This window comes from Balaenoptera physalus (genome assembly GCF_965194825.1).
Source record: "Balaenoptera physalus genome assembly, chromosome: 2".
Taxonomy (NCBI): domain Eukaryota; kingdom Metazoa; phylum Chordata; class Mammalia; order Artiodactyla; family Balaenopteridae; genus Balaenoptera; species Balaenoptera physalus.
Genome location: NC_138883.1, coordinates 9,784,852 through 9,797,280, shown reverse-complemented (window position 1 = coordinate 9,797,280; position 12,429 = coordinate 9,784,852). Strand labels below are relative to the sequence as shown.

The 12,429-nt window shown below is 37.2% G+C and overlaps 1 protein-coding gene across 11 annotated transcripts in view; it reads right to left on the bottom strand.

The window, feature by feature from the left end:
• Positions 1 to 12,429, bottom strand: part of DICER1 (dicer 1, ribonuclease III) — a 73,928-nt gene that overhangs the window by 45,155 nt on the left and 16,344 nt on the right. For 3 of the 11 annotated variants that reach the window (XM_082448297.1, XM_082448292.1, XM_082448290.1), the window contains exons 2-3: positions 3,831 to 3,894; positions 2,746 to 2,846 (exon numbers count right to left, since the gene is read on the bottom strand). The exons of 2 other annotated variants lie outside the window; for them this stretch is intronic. Coding sequence is in view for 2 of the 9 variants with exons in the window: in XM_082448290.1 (XP_082304416.1) it covers positions 2,746 to 2,799 (54 nt within the window). In the remaining 7 variants the exon portion in view is untranslated. Of the gene's footprint in view, positions 1 to 1,351; positions 1,487 to 2,745; positions 2,847 to 3,830; positions 3,895 to 6,726; positions 6,853 to 12,429 lie in introns of those variants that run through there. 6 more of the 11 variants (XM_082448295.1, XM_082448293.1, XM_082448294.1 and 3 more) reach the window with 4 other exon arrangements.

Genomic DNA, 12,429 nt, shown 5'->3' with positions numbered 1-12,429 from the left:
TCAAGAGTAGTCTCTTTTATGCATAGGTATAATACCAAAGTCTGATTTCAGAGCTCAATTCAGTTGACGAGAATTCAACATCCAGCTAATACAAGTAGGATCTCAAGTAAATGGTACAGGGGCAAATGGCTGCAGGGCCAAGGACCTCAGCAAGGCAGGCGTGTCCGTGGACCAGACAGCAAAACCATTCTCATTATCCCTCTCAGAGGAAGATGGCAAGCACAGCATTCCAGAGTACATTATGAAAAACTATCAAGTCATTATTTTGCCTGGGTCAAGCAGAACTATGTCTTTCATGTGCTCACTCTCTACTGAATCAAAGTCCCAACAGCCTTTCCTTTTACCCCTTTTACACTCAGCATTCACTTCTCTCAATTCTACAGGCCCACAGGATAAACACCCTCAGGCTGATCATTCAAGCTTCTTAACACCGCTGCAGAGAACCTGAAGCGGAAGGCTGTTTTACCTAACTTCCTAAGATCCAGAAGGTCACGCTGAAGGCCCAAGAGATTTGCAGGCACTTCCCACCTGCCTACCGTTCTTGGGATAGCTCTACGGCCTCCTTATCCGCGGGCTCCACACCCGCAGGTCGAATCTATCGTTGGTTGGATGAATCCAAAGATACGGAGGGCCAACTGTACTATGCAAGGGACGTGAGCCTCCATGGATTTTGGCATCTGCAGGGGACCTGGAACCGATTCCCGTGGGTACTGAAGGACAACTGTACTTCTCCTTCATTACTCCAGGCTGCTTACTGGTAGGATGACTTATCATTGTTAAGCCTGACACCTCACTTTTCACCCAACCCAAATGTTAATCCAAGACCAAACAAAGACATGGTGGAAGGGATCAGGAAAGGAGCCTAAATCCTGCTAGTGGATGGAAATTTTAAAAGGAGAAAAGAGCGCAGCAATGTAAATCCCCCAACACACTTCTTCCACCTCCAGAAACCAAGTACAGCGGGAACCCTCCTTCTTACCACTGTCATCATTTCTTTTCACGTAGACAACATTCATAATAATGACAGTGCCAGAAAATAGTCTAAAAAGTAAATGAATGTTCTATTTTTAGAACAGTCTAAAAAATAAAGTCTAAAAAAATACTCTATAAATATTTAAATACTTAGTTAAAACTTCATTATAGACTATATAAAGTAGTTTAAAAATAAAGTCTATTTTTAGAATAGTCTAAAAAAATAGAAGAATGTTCCTTTTTTTGTTGTTGTTGTTCCGTTTTCTTAAGGGGGAACTATATTCTTCAAAATTATCAGTATCAGTACAAAGAAAAACTATGAAAGTGTTCCCGATTAAAGAAGACTCTAGAGACATGACAACTAAACGCAGTAACTGACCTCAGACTGGATCCTTTCCTGAGAGCAATGCCATAAAGACCATTACAGAGTCCACTGATAAGGCTGTAGATACAGCAACGTTACGTTCACTGAGTTGATAACCGCACCATGACTATGTAGGGGAGCTTCCTTCTTCTTGACAAACAGACAGTGAAATATTCAGGAGTAAAAGGGTCATGACGTATGCAACTTATTCTCAAGTGGTTCAGAAGAAGAAACTACACGCAGATATACAGAGAGAGAATGGCTGCAACTGATAAAGCAAATGGGGCAAAATAGGTAAAGCACATATTCTTCGTCCTAATCTTATTTTCTGTCAGGTTGAAATTAATTACTTCCAAATAAAGAGTTTTAAAAAGTAAATAAATAAATACGACCCATTAGACTAGGATCTCCTTGAGTACAAGAGCTGTATGTCTCACACATATTTCTACCACCTACCGAACCAAATCACACCCCAGACATGGCAAACAAAAAATACAGGTTTGTAAAATGCAAATATTGTCCACGTGCGTGACATAAAAACCTTCAGTTTCTATTTGCCTTTCATAACTTATATCACATTGCATATATTCACAGAGACACATACATACACGACTTATTCTTTTACTGGCACACTGGCAAACATGCTCCACGAGAACAAGATGTGTGTCTCATTCTTTGCAGCTCTTAAATTTCCTGGTATAATGTACCATATGTACATTTAAATAAATATCTGATGAACTGAATCAGAGATTCATGAATGTCCACACAATACCATACAGAACTGAATCATAGTTCAAAAGATATTTCTACAGTATTTGGTTTGGAAACCCATACCCGCCCCACTCCTACTCACCCTGAAGGGTGGATACAAGAGAGAAAATTTGCAGGGAAATGGAGGACGGCAATTGAACCCTCCCCATTACATTTCCAGAAGGTCACAATATTTAAATTAATTTTCATTCACTTTGTACACAGTGACTGGCCCCAGCGATACACTATCTATTTGAAGAAAGCAAATCCAACATTAAAAACTCAACAAGTAATCCAATAATATGAAAACTGAAAAACCTATAATTTTGCCAATTTTTACTTTCTTTGGCATGTTTAAATAGATTTTTTTTTTTCTTAACTTGGTCTTAATGAAAAGCTCTGAATCCCTGCTGGTAAGTGAAAGTTCTATAGTTTCACAGATTAACTGACTAAGGTTAACTGCTTCAGCAGAGCCAACAGAGTAATCCACATGACTATTTTCCAATCACAGATTTCAAATTTCTGGTCAAACAATTAACACTCATGAAAGCAGTGAGGTTGTTTCATAGCTTTCGTATGATTCATTTAGAAATAACTTAGCAAAACACATGAATAAAAACTCTCTTCCTCTTTCCACATACGATAAAGCCCAGATTTACCGTCTTAATGTTTGAGATCTCTGTGTTGCTGTTGTCTGAACTGCATTTTGACATTGTGATAGCAGTTTATTGGAAAATCACAGCATACCCAAGCTTCTGCTCTAAAAATAAATGCAAAAATAGCCAAGTTTAAGACTCCTGTACTTAAACTAAATATAAACGCATCTACAAGAAAGCCTTATGGACATGAAAAGCTGAATAAAAGGCCATTACTTTGTATTAAAATTTAAACAAAAGACATTTGGGTTATTTTAGGATACTAAGTCTTATTCTAAAACAAAGAACAAGAGAATGAGCTATAACAATAGCATGCCTAATTCCCAGAGACTGGGGTGGGCGTGGGCTGCCTTGAGAAAAGTTAGAGGAAAGATTTAAAAATGAATACAAGGAAATCAAACAAAGTACATAAATTCTAAAGATAGTGATTAGGGAAATGGAAAAAATAAATAAATAAAAGGATAGAGATGTGTTATTTCCTAAATTCATATATACAAAAGAAGTAAAGAAGATGACCAGAAGAGGTACTTGGCTGAGTAATCCAAATCACCTGGCAGTAAGTTTTCACTACAAGTATGAAATCTATCAGCAATTTCAATTTCTCAAAGGAAATTAAAAATACAAACTCAAAGAACAATTTAACGATAAACTCTTTTATAAAATTCATTTATGAATAAAAATTTAAGAAAACAGTTCAACAATGTCAATACTGTGGAGAAATTTAAATTTAGGGGAGGTCCTAAATAATCCTAAGAGATTATAAATCAAAATCAAAATTATAAGTCAAAAAGTAAGGAAGCGTAAAGTACTGAGATGAAAAGCTTGATTTACTCAACAAATGTTGCTTTTTTTAGATTTGATACCGGATTTCATTTATGCTCCTTAACTGCAATGCCTCTACTACCACAAGCTCAGGAAAAACAAATTGGCAGTGGTTTCTTTTCACTTATTTGTGTCTAGTCTAGTCTAGTCTATAGTGCGTGCGTGGAGGTTAAACTTTCTCATTTCATACACAAATTGGTTTTGCTAATAAGTTAACAAAGCAGAATGGGGAAACCTTAACACTACTTTAGTATGTATATATTTACCTCAAAATGCTGATTCTAAGTTCTTTCAGTTTCCAAGTCTGTATTAATTCATACCCTAGGTAACCTAAAAGCAATCAGAGAGAATATTTTAGAACATACAACTCATTTTTAAAAAACAGCTTTAAGAAATTTCCTACTTGACAAAATTTTCTGATATTTATCTTATCAGAATAAGATCTCTGATAAAAACAATTTTTGTATTTATCTATTGGGAATCAAGAAAACAGTATATGTATGAAAGGGCTGCCCTTTAAAAATTAGTATTTATTATGTTCTATTACAATTGGGAATTTTTAAAAGTTGTTAGTACAATCAATCCAATTAGATACAAGGAGAATTCCTGGAAGTAAATTACATTTTCCCCCCAGTAAAATCTGGCTTTAAAAATACTAAAAGACTACAGTAAGTCAGTATCATGCTTTACATGAACTTATAACCCTTTACTCTCCTAATGATTAAGTTCGTGTTTTCAAAAACTACCTCATGCTTTGACTTTTAATTCCATTCTGTACTGCCACCTAGTATGATGCAAATGCAATACACCAACTTGGCCTGATGTGTCACACTCGACATCTGTCCAATTCATATTCCCCTCTTTTCTAGAAACACCGTAGCCAAAATAATAAGCTGATAATCCTTTAAAATTTAATGCAACTCCACTATTACAAAATTATTGTTGAGTTATCCAACTTACTTCCCTAGACAATTCTGTATAGAGATAAATTAGAAAGTTAACATGCCAAGTACAATGACAACTTATGTTCATACTACGGAGCCAATAGGTCAAGTTTTCTAATTTTAATTGATGACTACGATTTAAATTACATACATGAAAACTCATGTTTGATAGGTCCCTTTAAGATAACTCTGAAAAAGACATGCCACATACCAGATGCTCGGTCAAGTTCTAGTATAAACCAACAAACTTAACCTAATTAGCATCTAAATCCCGTATGTGGCTGTACTCTTTCAAAGGCTTGTAACAACAGACAGCTAACCCTCCTAGTCTGAAGTCTAAAGGCATCTAGAGCTTCCTCGTGCATATTTTCAAAATTGGTAACAGAAAACTTCCAACTCATTCATTGTATTATGTGTCACAGATTCTGATACTACTAACTTTACAAATATTACTGTCCAGATTTCATTCCTACTCTCATGAAGCCCAAAATGCACAACTACCATGAAGTTCCATAGTGAACAAAAGAACACACCCACACAACATCAATGTTGTGACATTAAAACACTTTCAAAAATACTCCTGGAAGCTAACAGATAAAACTAAAAAAGTCTGAAGAACTTTTAGTCTCTAATACAGTAACAAATACGCTATGGAGATCCAAGACATTAATTTAAACTCCAACCAAAGCCTAAATGCTAAGAGCATCCTTGGCTATGGATATAAAATAACAGGTTTATAATACAGGTTGCTGACGCGAGGGCAAATTAAAAATAAGCGGTTCAATTCTCCCGCTTGAAAATAAAGGAAAGAGACTCCTTCCCCTCCTTTTTTTTTTTTTCAGAACTTCTTTTCCAGTCCTTTTCTGCTGTACTTGAATCTTTATAAAAGCCAAATAAGCCTCTAGCCAGTCTCACTTCTCAGGAATGTTTCCTTAAGATATGTCATCACCAAGAAAGATAATGCCCAATCTCCCAGTTTCCTAGGATGGCCTAATTTGGCAACTGACTCCAAATTGCAAAACCTACCACCAGTCATAAAGATACGAGAAAATTAGCAATTTTATCTTGAAAACATGGATGTAAAGTGTTGTAACCACTTAGCTATACAAAAGAATAAGATTTCTGTCTTTGCAATCTCTTTAGTGGATAGCCTGAGATACACATCACATTCTGGTTTAATGCTGACTCAATAAAATTCTTCCTTCCCTTCTACTTTTTTGGAGAGATTTTCTGGGTTGGGAGGAGATTTTGTTTTTAATTATATTTCCCCAACATTAGCTTTAAAAAAAAAAAAAAAAGTCCAATTCTCAAAAAGTATTCACGCCAAATAACAAAATCCACTTCTTGAAACTTAAAACAGTTGAGAAATCCTAAAATATACTGCTCAACTGCACTGGAGAGAGCAGTTTTAAAAATGAAGACAGAGCTTAAGTGCGCAAACACCCCCTCCTGTTCCTAAAAAGGAATCTGCACACAAGAAGGATCCAAGGTATTTACAAATAACTCCCACCAACCTCCCTTTTCTAAATTAAAGTTAGAGGAGAAAGAGAGGCGGCTGTTCTAAGTTAATTCCTAAGTCAAGCCGATGCTCTCACCTCTTAATACTTTGGAATATAGTCATTCCCTCCTCACCGAGGCCCTCTGATGTGGGAGGGACACTGGGTACGGCCACTGGGGATGGAGAAAGCAGACTTTTCTTTCTCTTTCTTTCCTTTTAAGTATCTTTCATTTAAAATAATCCGAATGCTAGCAGAGTCCAGTGTCAGGAAGACCAAGGTTTATCAGACTCCACTACCTCTCTCTAAGGTTGTTTCCTTGCCTATAAAATAGAGAACTATTACGAGGATTAAGTAATTAAACGCACATTAACCTTGGTAGAGCAAAAGTGCTTGCACAGAAAATGTTCAATATACGGTAGTTTTAAAGAAACCACACTACCATCTCTATCTACAACCACTGTTGTCATACAATTCTTAAGACTTTAAGGAACTCCTTAAAGAACCTAAAATGTTGTATCAATCCTAAGATTCAATATAAAAAAAGTATTCTCATACAAAGTTAAAGTACTATACAAGATTTTATACAGTATTTTTAATCAGATGAACCTGAAAAACCACAAACTCCAAACTACCTAGTCATTATGAATTTACAGTACAATGAAAATCAAACAAATTTAAATCACAAAACATGGTATATAATGTAAAATGAAATTAAACACCTTTGTGTCCACTAGTTCTCTTTAAAAGCAAAACCCAAAAAATACTACGTGCTACTTCTGTTCGGCTCCCCAGACATCACTGCAAACATGACTGAACTGTTTCTTAGGCAATGAAATGGTACACAGCTGGGCAAGTAACCGTCATCGTCATCATCATCATCATCAGACAAGTTTTGAAAATATAAAATGCAAGAAAAGAGAAAACAAAAAGATAGGAAATATCCAAAATACCCATTGTACATAAAATAAATATTTCAAGGATTTATCAACTATTATTTGGTGAATATAGATTATGAAAAGACTAAGGTCAAACCAAAGAGTGACAGACCAAAGAGAAAAGGGATTAATAATTTCAAGAATTTAAACACTGGAATTTTTAGTCTTAGGTAGTTAAATACACAGCACAAGAGAAATATTTCCATTTTCACTTTTGTCATATCTGTCATTATTAATTAGAAATCCCTGCATATAAATCTAGCTTACAACATTAACACAAACTACATTCAGATATGCACCCTTCAGCATTACCATTTATAATAGCAAAAAATGTCCCTCCCACCTCCCCAAAAAACTCTAAATGTCTAACAATGAATGAGGGAATGGTTTGGTAAACCAAGGATGGCTCACTTTATATGAACTACAGTTCAACTGAGCTATTAAAATGATGACAGTTTATAATAAACAAAAATGCTTATGTTATGGGATTCAATGAAAAATCTTTTATTTACAGCAAGATCTGATTGTGTCCTCAAGTTAAAAACTAAAGAAAAGAAGAAAGGGAGGAAGGGAGGAATGGAGGGAAAGAAAATTCCACCCAAAATTGAGGCTGGGATTACTACCATAAGTAATTTCTTTCTCCTTAAAACTTTTCTGCATTTTAAAATCCCCTACAATTTGAACGCTTTATTACTTTCAGAATTAAACACACTCTTAAACTGAGGATGAAGACAATAAAGATATATGACTCTGTCTTAAGTATTGGGGGAAAAAACTCCCTTCTTAAGCCACTGAATGTGGTAAAATTTACCCCAGTTTCTATAACTTAAACCACAAATTCACCAGCCTTCTTTTCCTGCACTACTCTATGAACCAAACAAATTTCTGCATTTCTCTAAAATCTGTAACATAAACATATTATATTTACATTTCAATGTAATTATGCCTAAAATGAGATTTGTCCAAAATTGAAGTTGAATACAGGTCAAATACCATTTTAACAAATTCCATCCACCCAAATCTCCATATAGAAAGTAACTCTAGGCTGCCAGCCAATGGCCCACTTACTTGGAATGCTTCTTAAAAAGACAACATTCCAACACATCAAAATGGCACAGATACCCGCCCCTGCCCTTCAAGTTACCTATAATGACCCTCACTTTTCAATTTTGTTTTCAGAAAGGTAAATATTTAATACATCACTAGCTTTCAAGGTGAGTTTTAAGGTTAATGTTTGATTCCAAGTTTCTGTACTTCACTCAAAAATATTGTTCAACAAGTGCTAGAATGTTACCCAATTCTACCTTTTACAACACATAAGAAACATCCATGAGGGAAAAGGGCCCACAATTCTCTATGTCAAGCTGCTTTAAGATGCTACAATGCGAACATTTCACTACTAAAGAGAGGTCAGTTCTGAGACAAAATGAGCCTAAGAAACGTATGATGACTATGGATGGACGCTTAGTCAATGCCGAGTCAGGAAGCAAACATATCAAAGTTCCGGGTGAGAGGCAGAGCCTACACCACAGACACGTGCAACCACTCATGCTCTCTGCTTTTCCTGTAACTCCACGACGAGTGTACCACAGTTTCCACAGATGAGTAGTACAAAAAGTGATATTTAAAGTGGTTTTCCCCACTTAAAAAACTCTCATTGCACCTCCTGCCCCTTAAATTATCTGTTCATTCATTCAACATGTATTTATTAAGCAAGACATCCCTAATGCAAACTTGTATTCTGGAGAATGTGAGAACTTGAGCTCAGTTTTGAAGAATGTGTAGTAATAGCACTGGTTAGGGAGAAGATAACAAAGGACCTCATGGGGACGAGGAGACAGCATGTGAAGCAGCATTTAAACAGAAACCAGGCAAGTCGAGTGGAGGGGGTTACAAGCTGTGTGCTGCAGCGCCGTGTCCCACAGGAGAAGAGCAAGACCATGAAAGTGGTAGGATAAGCAGGGGCGAGACCATAAAGGGCCTTATACACAGCTCTAAAGGGATTAGAATCTCGTCCTGTGGGCCTTTTTAGTCTCAGCATACACCAAGGGTTGTCACGTACTTAATCTCAGCCTAAGAATGACTCTCTATCAAGGCCCATAGACAAGAACATCTGAACATAACAAAGTAAGAGACTCCTGAACTTTACTCTTTCCTTCACAGGGGACATTCCTTTTCCTGGTTACGATCGTTGCCTCTATGAATACAGGTTTGGCTGGAGCTGTCCCTGTTGCTGCACTGAAATCCCTTGTCCCAGGAACCACCCACCCACCTAGTCCAACCACGGAAGAACCAAGATGGCTGGTCACCCCATCTCTAGCTCCAATGCACTATCCCCGACTGCCTACAGCACATTTCCACTTGGAGATCCGCACTTGCCTCTCAAAGGAACTTCTCCAAAAATTCCAAAAATTCAATTAATCTAAAAAGAAAGATGAAGATCTGCTACTGCTAAATACAATTAAAAACACACCCCCTCACACAACCATTCTTACAGGAATTCCAGAGATGCTTCAAGAAAGAGAAGCAGCATCAACATAAACGCAGTCTCCTAAGGTAACAACTCTTATTTCACTCAATTATGTTACAATTAAACCCAATATACATATATTATAGAAAGAATCCAGATAAGAGAGGAAAGGAAGTAGGCTCCAAAGTCAGAGTGGTGAATGAACCGTTAGCTCTAAGACTGCGGGCAAATGACCTCATCACCTCTCACTCGCAGCCTCATTTCTATAATGGGACCTACACAGAGGGCAGCCCCTTGGCTCCTCTTTCTCCCCTACATAATCCCCAACACATACATTTAACTCATTAGCTTAAGTCAACTATGCAAATCACTAAAAAAAAATAGGTAAGATGTTTGTTGTGGAAAAAGGAATTGCACATACTGGGGAGAAGAGGTGAGAGACTGCGGGAACCATGCTCAAAAAGACTCTCAGAGCCTCTCCTTGAGGGTCAATTAAGAGTATGCTACATGGTTCACAAATTCTGGGACTACTGAGAATGGGAAGAAGAGCAAGAACCAAAACTGTAACTGGTCCCACCTTCCAGAATTTTTAGAGTCCTCTTTAAAAAAACAGGCAAGTACCCACATTGGACCAAAGGACAAAACTGGCGGCTACCGTATCCTGCAAGCTAGTGCTTTTAATCCTACACTGTCTGAACATGAGCAAAGCCACCAGGATACCCCATATATATCTGCTTACACATGATTGCAAAGATAAAGTCTGGAACCTCTAAGGGGCCTACTCAGTAAGTAAACTGTCTGAATGGCAAATAGACAATGTGACTGAGACACAGTATCCAACACTAAGAGCAGAAGAAGTAGCTGTCATTTGCCAAACTCAACCTCTTGCCAAGGACTACCGACAAGCATCAGTCCCAGAAAAAAAACAAAGGGATTAAAATCAGAAGTAGAGTACTCATGGAGCGTAAAGCTCCAGGTGACTCAGGGTACGAGGAACGTGATGAATCAAACCAGGACAGCAAGACAGCTCGAAACCTTCAACGAATTCCCCTTGCACTTAGGATAAAATCTAAAACCCTTACTACGTGTGACCCTGCCTCTCCCTCTCCCTGACTGGGGCTGGGTAACTCCCCCGTCTCCCACCAGTCACAGGGCCTTAGGCCCTCCACCAAGCTCTTTCCTACCCCAGAGCCTTCGCACACACCATCCCCTGGCCATCTGCTCCTCGATCTTCAAGTCTCAGCTCCAGTGTCACATTTTCACAAAGTTAACAATATCAGTTAAAAGACAGTAATGTAATATATATAATCCATATATCCAGAACCAATCCGAGTACCAGGCACAAGCAGGATCTATCTGAATAAATGAAGAAAGGCTGACAAGTCTCACCACTAATAGGCAACTCTTAGGTAGAGGCCATTTGAATACTGATTGCCCCCCACCTCCCGGAAACTTTTTAAAATACTACTGTTTCATACCTTAACTACTTATTTTTGTTTACTATCACTTAGAAACAATCCTTCCAAGACCAACAAAGAATATGTTAAATTATAATTCATTAGTCAAGTTTATCCAGAGTGAACTTTGGCCAAAGATTAAAAATTTAGCTTCCAATCTAATTACAGATGTCACATACCAACAGCTTTTGAATATCATTTTCATGAAACTAACTCTGTTAGTTTTCAGGGAACTAAATTTGTCCATATAAATCATACTTGTGCCTAAATTCTAAGGACATAAAAAACCTAATTTCAGTGACATTAAACACTTCTATTCTTCCATACACCACAACAAAGAGTATTTTTTTTTAATATTAAATCATTAAATGACTCTTAAAAAGTTGTAATTTTTTCCACATAGAGCAAAGTTTTATCTGGTTATGTTTTAATATCAATTATATCTTACTCTGAAGAATACTTTGGATGATACGGACAAATTCCTTGAAAAATACAATTTACCAAAATTAACATCTAAGAAAGAGAAAATGTGAGGAAGGCTATAGCTTTTAAAGAAATTGAATTGAAAACTGATTATGAAATACTCCAAGCCCATTTGTCTTCACTAGTAAATTCTTCAAAACATTTAAAGAATAACCCCAATCTCAAAGACACACTCTTCAGGAAGACAGAAATAAGAAGGAATACTTCCCAACTCTTTACATGAGACCAGCATGAACTTGACACCAAAACCTGAGTACAGTACAGGAAAGTAAAATTACAGACCTGTCTCTCAAACAAAAAACGTAACAACACTAAATAAAATATTAACAAATTGAATTCAGAAATATATACAAAGGATAATGCATCGTGAACAGCTATGGTTTATCACAGGAATGCAAAGATGGCTTAATATTCAAAAATCAATCAGTTTGGGGCTTCCCTGGTGGCGCAGTGGTTGAGAATCTGCCTGCTAATGCAGGGGACACGGGTTCAAGCCCTGGTCTGGGAAGATCCCACATGCCGCAGAGCAACTAGGCCCGTGAGCCACAACTACTGAGCCTGCGCGTCTGGAGCCTGTGCTCCGCAACAAGAGAGGCCGCGATAGTGAGAGGCCCGCGCACCGCGATGAAGAGTGGACCCGCTTGCCGCAACTAAACTAGAGAAAGCCCTCGCACAGAAACGAAGACCCAACACAGCCAATCAATCAATCAATCAATCAATCAATAAATAAATATCAGTTTATTAAAACAGCATGGGTACTGGCACAAGAACAGACAATGCAACAGAACAGAATGTAAAAACAGACCCACACCCATAAGGTTACTTAATTAATGGCAAAAACAATACTGTAGCACAGTAGGGAAAAAAGATGGTCTTTTCAAATAAAAGCTAGGCTAATTATGTAGCTAGGTGGAAAAAGGGTTTTTGTTTTTGTTTTTTTTGGAAAAAGTGTATCTTGACTCCTGCCTCACATCATACACAAAATCAATGCCAGCTGGATATCTAAATGTATAAAGTAAAATAAATTGATTAGAAAAAAATAGAAGAATACTTTCCTGTTCTTGGAGTGAGCAAAAA